The sequence below is a fragment of the Poecilia latipinna genome, unplaced genomic scaffold (genome assembly GCF_001443285.1).
Source record: "Poecilia latipinna isolate Pla-1442-1.1 unplaced genomic scaffold, P_latipinna-1.0 Scaffold585, whole genome shotgun sequence".
Lineage (NCBI taxonomy): Eukaryota > Metazoa > Chordata > Actinopteri > Cyprinodontiformes > Poeciliidae > Poecilia > Poecilia latipinna.
The window spans coordinates 148,332-162,385 of NW_015113201.1; the positions used below are offsets into that span (position 1 = coordinate 148,332).

General features: G+C 41.3%; 1 protein-coding gene across 3 annotated transcripts in view; it reads left to right on the top strand.

The window, feature by feature from the left end:
• Window positions 1–14,054, top strand: part of cttnbp2 (cortactin binding protein 2) — an 85,469-nt gene that overhangs the window by 69,395 nt on the left and 2,020 nt on the right. For 2 of the 3 annotated variants that reach the window (XM_015042305.1, XM_015042306.1), the window contains exons 10-22: window positions 2,498–2,773; window positions 4,235–4,330; window positions 5,557–5,636; window positions 6,683–6,769; window positions 7,330–7,429; window positions 8,070–8,240; window positions 9,504–9,676; window positions 10,005–10,183; window positions 10,291–10,505; window positions 10,588–10,776; window positions 11,780–11,825; window positions 12,016–12,115; window positions 13,886–13,990. In XM_015042305.1, coding sequence (XP_014897791.1) covers window positions 2,498–2,773; window positions 4,235–4,330; window positions 5,557–5,636; window positions 6,683–6,769; window positions 7,330–7,429; window positions 8,070–8,240; window positions 9,504–9,676; window positions 10,005–10,183; window positions 10,291–10,505; window positions 10,588–10,776; window positions 11,780–11,825; window positions 12,016–12,115; window positions 13,886–13,990 — 1,817 coding nt within the window. Of the gene's footprint in view, window positions 1–1,013; window positions 1,056–2,497; window positions 2,774–4,234; window positions 4,331–5,556; window positions 5,637–6,682; window positions 6,770–7,329; window positions 7,430–8,069; window positions 8,241–9,503; window positions 9,677–10,004; window positions 10,184–10,290; window positions 10,506–10,587; window positions 10,777–11,779; window positions 11,826–12,015; window positions 12,116–13,885; window positions 13,991–14,054 lie in introns of all 3 variants that reach the window. The other variant, XM_015042304.1, reaches the window with a different exon arrangement.

Genomic DNA, 14,054 nt, shown 5'->3' on the forward strand with positions numbered 1-14,054 from the left:
TCTTTCTTCCACAGGGTGTGCAGAGCATGAATCTATATCAGCTATTTAGAACTACAGCCATTATAACTTACTTTTTGTCATTTGAAATCTGTGAAAACTGCTTTTTTTTATCAGGGAGGGAGGTGAGGAGGCTGTACAGCTTAATGAACACTTACAAGCTTATTGAGCCCCACATCCATAGTTTAGGATTATTCAGAATTAAACTGAAACATGTAAGTAAGCAAATTAAAATATGTAAGTAAGCAAATTAAAATATGTGTAGTAAAAAGCAGAATGCGTTCATGACCGTGATGTGAAGGCTTCTGATATCGCTGCACTGAATACTTTTCTTAGTAAAAAAGAATAAACTCCTAATTTTCTGACAAACCTAAGGCTGCATTCACACAGCTAGTGAATGTGACACAATTTGTATTATTTTGCCCAAATGCGTTTTTTTCACTAAACAACCCATTTCCAATCACTTGACCACTGCCCCCCAAAAATGAGATTTTTGCCACCTGTGTACATAATAAAAATCAGGAGTTGATGTCTATACATAACATCTGTATATAACCTCCGTACATGGACGCTGCTGTTTTTCCTCTGCTCTTGCGGATTGCTTTGAGGTGCTAATCCGTTCACACAGAAATCTCATTGCAGTTGGATTTATTTAGTAGTATAAATGACTGCGCAAAAATAGATGGATATCAGCAAAAAATGGGAGTTGAGAGCTGCTCTGTGAACATAGCCTGAGTCTGCATACATGCACACAACATTTTTATGCATTTCATTTCTTTACATTCACTGCTGAGATTTTCTCTGATTTTCACTCGATTGACTATCAGTACAGCCATGAGGCTTTTTTACCAACCACAGGGAAACAGTCATATTGCAGTATGGATATTTGATTACAATAAGGCAACAAAAATAAGTGAACTATCAGACATGCTGTGATCAGCAGCTCATCCATGAGAGGTTTATTATTTGCATAGCCAATCGTGCTGTAACGTCTACAAAAGTCTCTCCCTGTGCAGGAAACATACACACCATGACGTTATTGGCTGCAGTGGAAAAAGGTAGAGTGGACTGTGGGGTTGTTGTGTTGGTGATTTGTCTTTGAGGTGTTTCTAAACTTTCTGAATAAAAAAAATTACTCCATTTAATGGCTTGTAACAAGGGAAACCATGAAGCACTTCCAGATGCAATGCTTGATCTTCTTCCTCCTGGGGTTGTCACAATTCTAAAAACTTGATACTGATGTTAAGAAAAATAATCTATGCTTGTCGATTTTGAACATCAATTGCCAAGTCTTTGAGATTCTTCAGACCTTTAAATGAGAGTCCTCCCAGCAGTGTGGTGTTAGACTGGGTCACTGGTCTGATCTTACTATTGAGCTGGAGGTCTGGCTGAATGTTCAGGTTGTTGTTCAGGTTGCCCCCTATGGACCACTATTCAATAAATACCCAGTTTGTGGGGTATTCACAAATAATACCCCACAAATCAGGGTATGTGTTGACAAGAAAACAAGTAATTATCTTGTCAACAGATTGTCCCGCCTGAGCTGTGAATCTCCATATTTCCGGCAGAGCGTTGTAATGGCCGCTCAGGTTCTTTGGTGGATGTGTCTTGCTGTTAACTTTTTGGGGGGTTTTTTTGCGTGACAAATGGATCAAGAAACTTCACTGCACATTTGTCAAGACTATTCCTTGCCTTCCACTTCACTATTGTCCTTTACTTTGTGTTGGTGTATCACATACAATCCCAATAAAGTGCATTGAACTAGGAGTGCACCGATCAGTCTGCCGGCCGATCAATCAGCCCTGATTTCCTTCATTTTGGGTGATCAGCCGATGCTTAAGTGAGAAACTGAATTCATGCACTGATCTAAAATTGGAACATTGAAGGTGCATTGTAACCTGATAACACCTGACATGAGCTGCGTTTCCAACACCACAATTTTGAAAAAGCTCTGGTTTTTTGGAAAAAAGTTTTGGTTCTAGGATGAGGCCGTTTTTCTCGTCTTTTTGAAATTAGTTTATTTTGCCAAAAATGCAATGGGAACACTTTTTTCACATCACGTGAGTCGCGTGACCAACAACCAGATGTCACTGCTGCCAGAAACCACATTAACTTGGAAGTGGGAAGAGGATGATGGCACAGGATGCTTTTTAATGACTTATCGCATGAACAAACTTATTTACATGTGATTTTAATTGCGTTTTTTATTTAATGGAAACACCACAATTACGAAACTGTGTTTTTTTCCCCCCTCACATTAGTGGAATATCGATTAAGTTTTGTGCAGGTTTGTAATGGAAACGTGGCTACTGTGAGGTTGGAAAAAAAATATGAACTGGCAGTTATTAAAGTTCAGTGATCGGCTTGGAAACTGCAATCGGTGCACCTCTGTGTTTAACCATGGTATTTGACATGACAACATGTGAAAAAGTTTAGCAGATATTCAGCTTATGATCCCTTTATGCTACAGCTCACTGCTCTCTCTTCCACCCCTCCAAAGATTCATACCGGGTCCTGGTGCTGCTGCAGTGTTCGGCCGGATTAACCGGCCCCATGTGTCCTATGGGGCCCATCGAGGACAAGGAGGAGGCCAAGGTTCACTCCTCCAGCCAGACGGCGCTGGGCAGAGTGACGGTGAACCGCGGCACGCGTTGGGCCCAGCTGAGTGCCGCCCTCGGCAGCATGTTCATTTCTCACCTCCAGATCCTCTGTGGAGAGGACGCACAGCGCTCCCTGCTGGGCCTCACTCCTGCCAGCATCTCCTCCATCCTGATCGGTACTCCCTTTACAAATATTTATTTTCTTTCTCACAACTTTCTTCGTCATCCTTTGATATACATGTCAAATTTAAATCATTGCTGATGTTAGGTTTTGGAAAAAAGAAACATCTCGTTATAGACTCCAGAAAGCTGCTGTGATTTGCTGGTTTATTCCAGTTTGTGATCATTTTGTCCTGAATAAAGTCACACTTGATCACCAGGTTAGGTTGAATAGAAGATGAAGAAGCAGCCGCCCAGTTTGCTACCAGACCGATCTGGCAGCAGTGCTTGTGGCAGCCCACTCAAGCTGCACTTTCCAAAGAAAAGAAGAAAAGTATAGGCTGTTTCTGCTGTGGGTGTTAGAAAAGTGCAGCGGTAGTTTAATAAGCTTTCAGCTGAAAGTGAGACTAATCCAGAGCCTGAACGTCAGCCTTCCAACACCCTGAGCAGGATTTACAACCTCAGGACAAAGCGAAGAGCTGGTCAGAATAATTGGTCTCTGGCTGACCTGCCAACACGTCTGCACATTACTGGCCTTTTTATTTCCCCGTAGCAGCGTCCTCAGAGACCAAATGTTAAGGAACTGCTCTTTACACCTGAATGCAACACATCCTTAACACACCATGCTGTGAGATGTGGCTCCATATGAAATACTGTAGCTAGAGACAGATGGATTTAAATTATTATCATTGGAATAAATGTATTAAAGGAGCATTATTATGTAAAAAAGACTTTTTGGAGCTTTAGGTCTTTTTATAATGTTATTCCCTAATCAAGGAGTGCTGCCTTGATTCTTTCATGAATGTTTGATAAATCCTTTAGTCTCCACGACAACCATTCAACTGTGCAAGAAGCCTGGTTGGACCTAGCGCTGTCTTCGAGGGGGAGGTTGTGAGCAACTCATACACAAGCTTGATTGGCCGCACTAAAACCCTCCTCCTGGCTCTGATTGGTTGTTTCTGACTGGGACTGGTTGCAGTTCTGCAGAGTAGCTTGATTTTTTCACAGATTGTCTGACTCATTTTACTCTCAATGGGACATGGTGGCAGTTTTACCAAATATGTAAAAAAAAAAAAAAAAACACATTTTTTAAAAAATAAAAATCAAATTAAAAAAATGCATTATTGATTCCAAAGGGAAATGAAATAATGAAAGAACAGAGCTCCTCCAATGTGCTACCACCCTAAGTGAATAGCTTTAATAAATAATAATAATAATAATAATAATAATAATAATAAAAATGACCTTCTGCAGCTTTAGAGGTTGTTATTCTCAAAAGATGCTTTTATTCAGCACCAAAATGCATAATGTAATTTACTGAATATACCGGTGCTTATTTGGCTCCATGTTTGCCATTATTTTTTTCCCATCGGTTGCTTTACCCAACCAGTATAGTGACAGTGTTTGTGAGCAGTCCTTGAAGTCATGTACATCCTGCGTCTTTCCTTCCATCCCCATGTCTTCTTTGTGTCTTCCAGGAGACACTGAGTGGTTACCCGGTCAGGAACTGTCTCTTTCTCCCTGGGATCTGGTCAGAAAGCCTCTCAGCCAGTGCATCACCATCCGCCTCAAAGGTACAAACCTGGCAGCCTCAGTCTGCCCCATCCAGCATCACTCAGCCAACAACAGCATGACATCAGAGCTGTGATCACTGCACACTGAAACCATTTGGTGGATTAAAGGATCTGGGTGCTTTTTTGTTTTTTGTTATTTTTTGTTTTGTTTTTTGGATGCATTTGAACTGATGTAGCAGACTCGTCTCCCTAAGCAACAGCACATAAAAGACCACTGAGCCTGGGACATGAAGTACTCTGATTGGTTGATGCCCAGTTTTTATTGAATCAAAGTTCAAATTAAATCAGTCACGTGAGAAAGTTGAAAATGCTTCTTCTTGTTTTTTTTTTTGTTTGTTTTGTTTTTTTTTGTTACATAAAATCAATAATCCACCAGGACATTATGGGACGGCAGATCTTTTTAAACCCATGCATACGTCCATAAACTATCAGTGTGATAGATGTGTCAAAACCTCTCATGTTTCACTCATTGCCGCTATTGAAGAGCTATTTAATTAACATTCCCTCTTTATATTACTGTTATTGCATTACAGGTCGTCAGCACAGAGCCAACATGTTAGTAAACATTTTATAGATTAATCTGGTTTGTTGTGCTTGAGTTGTGTTCATTTTTGCGATCGATGGACAGTTGGACAAATGGAAAATTGATATATGAAATTCAGTGGTCGGATGTTTATATTGGTTGTTTGAAGGATTTCTTTGAACTGTTCTTTTTGAGAGTACCTAGATCGTACAGCATAATATGATTAAAAACCAGAACTGGCTCCACAAGTTTAAATAGTAAATTCATTTTCTCTTATTCTCCACAGGAGAGGATTAGGGCCACTGAGAAAAAAATGAAATAAATGTTGATGTTCTGACTTTAAGGTTCAGATTTCTGGCTTATTTCTCAGAATTTTAGCTTTAATCTCAGAATTCTCACTTTTTTGTGAAAATTTTGACTTTAAGCTCAAAATTAAAACTTTTTTCCTCAGTTTTTATTTTCATCTCAGAATTCTGACTTTAATGACTTGACATCAAAGTCACATTCACATTGCCTAACATTGTTCAATATTATGCATACAATTATCAGCAATATAGTTTTTTAATTTTCATGTCATTTCCCTCTGCTGTACATAAATACACAGTACAGACACAGTTTTCGATGTTTTTCTGTGTTGTCTGATTGGTTGAGTCCAGGAGCCGGAGCAGATGTAAGGATGCATCTCTTTGCTTGGTTCTGACAGGTCTGTCTGAGTCGGGTCTGGATGAGTTAGCCCTGGAATCCCTCTTCCCTCTGCCACTGCTGCACAACTGCGTCCGCCTGGTGAGGAACACACTGCGACACACACACACACTGCGCCTCTTTAGATAAAACACAAGGACTTGAGGGGTGGAAATGCTCAGAAAATGAGATCGGATATTGTTGTTATGAAGAGACGGATGGGAAGAAGAAGAAAAAGAGAAAGAGAAGGGTTTGAAGTGTGCTGAACCTTTCCTAGCTGCTGCAGCGCCCTCTGCTGGCTCTGCTGAAGGGAAAATGATGCAACCTCCAAAACGGATAAACCACAAAGATGTTATTAAAGACCAAATATATTCATATTTCATCAGTCAGAAATTAGAATTAGTGTCAAATTAATAATTTATGTTAGACAGTTTAAATCCTGTTGATCTGGTTTATTGTGTAATTCCTGAAGTGAAACCAAGCTGTACAGACAGACCCGTTCAAGAAATTAGAATATTACTGAAAAGTTCATTTATTTCAGGAACTCTATCACAAAGCGAAGCACATTATACAGGTGGATGGATTACACACAGATGGATGTTTGAAAGCCTTTATTTCTGTTAATTATGATGATTTTCTGTTTACACTTAATGGAAACATGACATTTAAAATGAAAATATTATATCAGACCAACAGAAAAATATTTTATCATATAAATGTGGGCTTCATTTAAAGTATCTATTAATTTTCTGTCTTTATCGCTGTTTGATAGCTTAATAATGAATAGATAGAATAAAACACTGATAACAGGCAGGTAACTGGAAATTAATCTCAAATCAGTGCCACCAAAAGGTCAGAAATCCAGGAACGCCACTGATGTGAGTCGATCTCTGATAATGTTGGTTTTACTGCAAATTCTTAGAGATTTGCACGATTTTATTCATTTAAACTCCAAAATTATATTTTGTTCCACCAGTGATAAACCACTGCATCTAAAAAAAAAAGTGCTATCAGAAGCAGAAAAAGTATATTTAATCCCTGCTTTAAGGTTGCCAGTCTTAAAAAGTTACTTTTAATCCATCAAATAAGCCTCTTCAGAATGGCTACTCTGGGTTCAAACGCGATTTGTTTTCCTGTTTGATGTCCAGGTGGAGCAATACGGGAACCTGTTCTTTCACGGCCTGGAGGGCAGCTGCCAGGAGTACATCGCGAACCTGGTGGCTCACTGCGTCAAGGTACGGGCCAGCCGGCTGCTGGTTTCGCCACAGACACAAAGGAAATCTTTCTTTGTTGCTTTGGGGTGATGCAATGAAACTGAAATTGTGTGCAAACAGCAATGCGATGTGATGACACTGCTGGAGTCGAGAACTACCACAGCCAGTCGATGGGGCGGGGAGAGAACAATGAAAAGATTTTGCTAGTCTGTCAGTAACTGTGGCGGCTGTCGGAGTCATTAAAAGACTAAAAACATCTTTAAAGACACTAATCTGTAAATGTAATCACCTGAAAGGCTTTGTAGGCATATCTTATCTGAGATGCTCACCCTCCTTAGCCACCAAGCTCCAGTAGCGGATGTTCTGTAGTGATGTGTATCATTGTGAGACAAACATTCTCTCTCTGATGGCAGCGATGTGCCAAGAAAATCCCTTTGTGTTCATTCACATCCTTCTCTCCTGCCCTGCTGCTCCGTTTCTTGCAGCACGCAGTAGTACATTTCTTATGTTTCCATGGCAACGCGCCTCTTGTCTCATTGTGGCTCCTTGCTCAGCCCCGCCTCCACTGTGTGTGTTTGTAGTCGAAACAGGAGGCAGAGGGGACGGGCTGTGATGTGGTGAGGGTGGAGGTGGAGGAGAGCCTGACCAGGGAGCAGCTGCTGGAGACCTTCATCACCTGTGGTGAGAAACGTTCACACTGACACACCTGGAGGGAGGGACGGTGTCTGCTGCGTTAACAGGCATGTCCTGAAACCAGACGGGACTCCTCAGATCTCTCTGGTCTGTCTGAGGGGCTAATTATTCACAGAACCTATTTTTACCTCACCACAAAATAAAATCACAGTTTTACATCTAAGTTCTATTTATTGTTTGCACAAATAAACGTGATTGAATATTCCCACTCCTCATACACTTACATAATCTTATATAGTACATGTCCATTCCTATAACAGATAAACCCATTGTTAAAGAGGCGGTATCATGTAAAATCAAGTTTTTTTTTAGCTTTATATTATGTTATAATGTAATTCCTTCATTAAAAACATAACTGGAGTGTTGCCTTGATTCTTTCATGCATGATTGATAAATCCTTTAATCTCTATGGTAATCATTCAGCTTTGTGAAACACCTGGGGGAAACTAGCTTTGCCTTCGAGGCACAGCTCTTCCTCTGAGCTGCAGTTTCCAAACGTCCAAGCTTCAGTCTCACAGAGCAGCCCTCCCTCTGTGACTCCCCCACTCAGCTCCTTCAGACTAGCCAGCAGAAATTAGCTGGCTAGTCTGATATGGCACACTTTTCCCCGGTCCTGGTTTTCTTCCAGGCTTCCTGGTGCCAGCAGCGGGGTTCAGAGAGGTGTCTGGATACTCTGATCAGTGTGTGGTGGTTCTGCTGGAGGGAGTGGAGAAGGCTTCGTCACTAACAGGCCTGCTTGGAGACCTCTGCCTCAGCCTGGACAATAGAGGTTCCGCCTCCCCTCTGATTCTGAGCACAGGTACGACTAACACCAGACTCTGAGCAGCAACTTAGATCCATGTTCAGCTCTAGGCCTGTCAGGATAACAAGTAGCCTGGATCATAAATTGTCCCAGAAATGATTGCAATAAATGGCAATATTGTCATTTTGAGATCTTTTTCAACTAAGAACTGTGGCTCTGTGGGAAGAGTAGTGTTCCTGTGATCGAAAGGTTGTAGGTTCATTTCCAGCTTCCTCCTGCTTCATGTCGATGTGCCCTTGGGCAAGGCACTTAACCCCAACTTTCCTACCGATCTGTGTATTGGTGTGTGAGTGTGAATGGGTGAATGTGATTCTAGTGTAAAGCGCTTTGAGTGGTCAAAATGACTGGAAAAGTTCAGTCCATTTACCATAATAGAACAATGTAGGCATAATAATGTGACTGCAGTCTCTAAAAGATCAATAAACTTTAATTTCAAAAAACATTTAACATTGTAAGTTTAAGACATTTTAAATTTTCAAAATACACAAAACAAGAGAAACAATAAATAAAATGTACTATGAAGTCTCTGCAAAACTCCCAGTTAGAACTTTTGGAAAATAATAATAAAATAATGGGACATTCTCATTTTCTGCTTATTCACATGAGATTTTACTATTGCAGCAACACATTATCAGTAGGGAAAACTAACCTGTCTCACGACGGTCTAAACCAGGCTCACGTTCCCTACTAGAATACACTTGGTGAATTCTGCTTTCGTATTTAATTGGAACACTGCAATTGCAAAATTGATTTTTTTTTTACATTAACAGTATGTAGACAAAGATTTGTGCACATTAGTAATGGAAACGCAGCAAGGTGTACCCTGTGATGTATTGGTGTTCCCCAGGCCCAGCGAGCTCTGCAAAGACAAGCAGGAATAGATAATAAATGGATGAATGTAAAAGATAAGAATCTAGTGTTGTGGTACTCATGATTGGTTAAAGCACCACCTTGCACCACCAATGGGTGATGCTGCGCTGGGACCAGGAGCCGCTGTACGACAAATCTCAGTCTCAAGAGCAGTCATGGTCTATCAACTGGTTAAAGGACCACTTTGCATTTTCTAGATGTCCCCCTGGTTAACACACCTGTTTGGATCATTGCACTTCAGCAAAATTTCATTAATCAACTGTCAGCTGTAACCAGGTGTGCTGCAGGAGGAAGACATCTAAAACACATCGTACAATGTACCTGGAGAACCAGGCTTGAAAACCACTGACCTCCAGGACTGATCACACATCACTCACTGTCCCCACGCAGGTTTACACCACGTCAGGGAGAACAGCTTCCTGATTGGCACATTGTCCAAGTCCCGCCTCCAGGGATCAGAGCTCCGCCTTCAGCAGCATTTCCGTTGGGTGATGCTGCGCTGGGACCAGGAGCCGCTGTACGGCCTGCTGGGAAGGCACCTGCGCAGGAAGCTGCTCCACAAGGTAGGTCAAAGGTCTGGCTGCAGCCGCTCACTTAGATTTACTTTCCTGCTTTACTTCCTCCTGATAGGAGACAGTGAAATCAGTTCTTTCTTTCAGAAAGAGACAGAGGCCCAATTTCACAATTACAAAGTGACATTTCTTTTTAAGTCATATTTGAAATATATATTGCATTTTTTAACAACTAAAGGTAACATAGTTACTTGATTGTGCTATTAAGTGGCCTGGAAAACATGTTCCCTTTTCCTTCTGCCGATAATTCACCTGTAACCTGTTGAAACTCTGCAGCGTTTAGGTTTGTGTAGAATAAAAGCAGCTGCTCCTGTTGCAGGTGGGGAGTGCGGCCTGGTCAGCAGACGGCCTCATGGAGCGCTCTGTACAGTGGATGAGCCAGGTATGGCAGCAGCTCAATGCCTGTCTGTCCCGTCTGGGGACCCACGAGGCACTGCTGGGCCCTCAGCTCTTCCTGTCCTGCCCTGTCGTCGCCAACAACACTCAGCCCATCGTCAGGTGGCCGTCTGCTGGATAACAGCATCTTACCCATAAATGACCCATCAATCCCCTAAGAAGGCGGAGTCAGACTGTGGAGCGGATGTGACGGGATTGTGTTCCAACAGGTGGCTGGCCCGCCTCTGGAATGCTGTGGTGGTGCCGCGGGTGGAGGGGGCCGTCATCTCCCGCGTGACAACCAAGCGCTCCACCTCCTCTCCCTCGCAACGACCGTCTCCTAGCAACTGCGGGCTGAGCGCTGGACAGCAGGCTGTGGTGAAAGCCGCCCTCAGCATCCTGGTCAACAAAGCCGTGATGCCGGGTTGCCCCCTCCCTCGCCACGGTGAGTGGGCGTCGTCCGCAACAATGCAGATAACAAAACATCAGGCTTGAGGAAAAGAAACGATTTTTGCTCAATCCTTCAGAAATGGACCGGTACCTGCTGGAGTTTCAGGGAGGCTTGTCTCCTCTTCCGGCCCTCAGCTCCTGCAGGGAGGGGTCCGGGGGGGGGAGACGGGGCCGAGACGGCAGCAAACTGAGGCGATCCAACACCAGCCCCAGGAAGAAAGGGAGCCCATCTGTAACGTGGAGCTCTGGGGGCTCCTTCAGAGAGGGTCAGTACAGGAAGCAGCATCTGGACCCAACACTCACATCAAACACTAGCTAGGTGTCCACTGGCCATATAGTTATGCAAATTGTAATTATGAAAATGAATTTGCTTAATGGTAATTTTGAAAAAAATTCAAATTTTTTGATAAAGTTTTTGTGCTAGGATGATGTGGTTTTTCAACTGTATCAAAGTATTTCAGAAAACTTTGATAGAAATACTTTTTCCACATTGTCTGAAGCCAAGTGTTACTATGGGATGAAACGACACAGAAGACAACAGGAAGTGGTAGAAAGATGATGCCGTGGCATGTTTCATTACTTCCTGTGTGAACAAGCTTATTCACATGTGATTTTAATTGCATTTCTTGTTTAATTGAAATGCCACAATTCCAAAATTGTATTTTTTTGACAATATATATATATACTGGCAAAGCACATTTGTAATGGAAACACAGCTACAGATACATTTTATCATTAATCATCTTTAAAGCTCAGACGTTGATGGAAAGGTCTTGTGTTCATATTTGCATATCATGTTAGTACCATCCCATTCATGAGACCATCATAGAAAAACAGTGTCACAGAGGCTTCTTAAAATTTTCTGTAACACAGACTGTTGCAGGAGATTCTTCCTGCCACTGTCTACAAAAACTCTGAAGAATTTTCAAATAATATGAGTTACAACATTTATTTTCCCTTTGGGATTTAATAAAGTATTTTGGAATTTGAATTGAGAGTGTCCACATGAGGGCGCTGTTTGATAGGCTTAATAGATTCCAAAGTCATTAAATCAAAGGAGCCAGAGGCTCCCATTGTGGACAGAGAACACCTTATTTATTTAACAGAAATGTATTTTAATGATTCGGTACGTTCTATCTACCTTCAGTTGTGATGATGATGCAAAATCTCAGAAAGGAAATCAAAATGACAAAGGATGTTGTTGAGTTCAGCAGGAGCTTAATGTTGTTGTTTGTTAATAGAACTTCTTCTGAATGTGTGTGATTTCAGGCTCAGTGTCCAGCTCTGATGTCCGGTTCATGTCCAATGGCCACAGGTTGGTGTTCTGGCTGTTATTGACACCCAGTACATGGACTGTAACCACTGCTGCAGGGCTGTGGAGTCTGAATGGGTGTGTGTGTGCCTGCGTGCGTGCGGGTGAGTGTGTGTGTGTGTGTGTGTGTGTGTGTGTGTGTGTGTGTGTTTTATAATTCACCTTACAGTGACATTATTGTCTGGGTTTGCAGGCAGCCGGCTGGCCTGCCGGTGTTCTTCGATGATGAGACGGATCTGATCAGAGAGCTGCAGACCATGTGCTCCAGCAGGTCGGAGCCGGACATCAGTCAGGTAGTCACGCACCAGTCAGGTAGTCACACACCAGTCAGGTAGTCACACACCAGTCAGGTAGTCACACACCAGTCATGTAGTCGCACACCAGTCAGGTAGTCACACACCAGTCAGGCAGACACACACCAGTCAGGTAGTCACACACCAGTCAGGCAGACACACACCAGCATGTCTCTGGTAAACTGTTCAGTCTTTAGCTTCACTCTGAGCCAGCAGAGGAATTGAGGAGGTCAGTCTGTCTTTAGGGTCTTGGTCGTTACTTCATGTCAGACTAGTTTTAACATAAATGAAAAAAATTAAGTCTGGCATTTCCTAACCCTGTAATTGATTATATATATTCTCAATTTAAAGTTATCAGTTTCCACCAAATTCTTCAGCTTTTTAAAAATATGCTCAAAAAGTAAGGACATTTTAGTTTGGGTGACTTTTTTTGTTTTGTTTTGTTTTAACAATGTTACTTGGCGATGAACGTTTACTATTGCAAACCCTGTTTGTTTTGGTGTTGCTACATTTATAATAAACATGACTGATACAGGTGGGAATCCTTGAACATTTTGGAATTCTTGTGTGATGTTTCCAAGGTCTTAAAGGGACTTGAATTTAGTTTGAAGTGCAGGAAACACAACCTTTATTACCTCAGTGTTTCCAGTCAGACCCGCTATACTGTGTGTAGGCCAGTATGAGATACTCACGGTATGATAAACAAGTTTATCATACTTGTTACACGATATGATTGAGATAAAATGTAAGCTAATCTTTAGCAGTAGGTTGTTTTATATTTTGCATGTTATATTATTGATTCTTGTAGCTTTGGTCTTTATTTGACTAACTCTGAAAAGTAATATTTTCAAGCTATTTAGTTGCCAGAATGTTGGTTCAATTCAATTTAATTTGGTTTATTCAGACAGCGCTAATTCACAACAAATGTTGTCTCAAGGCATTTTACTAAAGCTAACATGATTAGCATGTAATGTGCTAAACACAGATACTGCTCTAGATTTTAAAAACCCAACTTCTTTTTAAATAGAAAATGATCTTATTGAATTAAAATTGATAAAAAAAACATTTTTTATGTTTTTTAACGCTAGGTAGCTAGCCAGCATGACTCCATGACTCTTTAAAACCAGACTAGTTGATAATTAGTCGACTCTAAAGATTGTAGTCCCCAGAGTTAAACCTTCTTAATTAAGATAACTTATTTTTCTTCCTGTTGATAATTTTTAAATAAACAATTTAGAACAAGAAACATTCACCCTTTACTGGAGTTATAATGTGTGTTTTTTTAGCATTGTATAATGATATAGTACCTAGATAAAATGTTAGAAAATGAATTGATTTTGCCACAGATACCAGACAGTACAGAGTTATGTACAGATCCACATTTTAAGGTTGGCTAATCATCATGTTCATGCTAAGTCACTTATTTATATACAATAATTAATATTACTGATAAGACAGGAAGCTTTTCAACATTATGCTAAGAGTTTGACTCACAGCTGACAGTCGTTCTAAATATAGAGGCATTCAGTTTGTCTACAGCTGGCATTAATGTTTAATGAGCTCCTGTTCTGGTAACTGGTCCATGATGTGGGAGAGGACACTACATTTCATATTCAAAAATAAATGATCAAAGCTGAGCACGTTAATTCTGCACAGACCACAGGAAGTCAATGTCCTGTTCTGGACCTGCTGTGTTTATCAGAGGTTTAGTTGCTGAGCCTCAGGTATTCTTACCCAGCTGTTTTAGATGTTTCCTCTTGGGTCCCACAGATCTCCCAGGTCAAAGACAGCTTGATCCTGTTTCCCAGCACTCCCAGTAAGGAACAGCATTGCCACAAGTCCAACCAGGACGCAGCTGTCCAGCAGCAGTCAGAGGTAATGAGAAGTTTCACATATACTTCATTATCCTCTCTAAAATGATAATCACAAATGTTGGGAT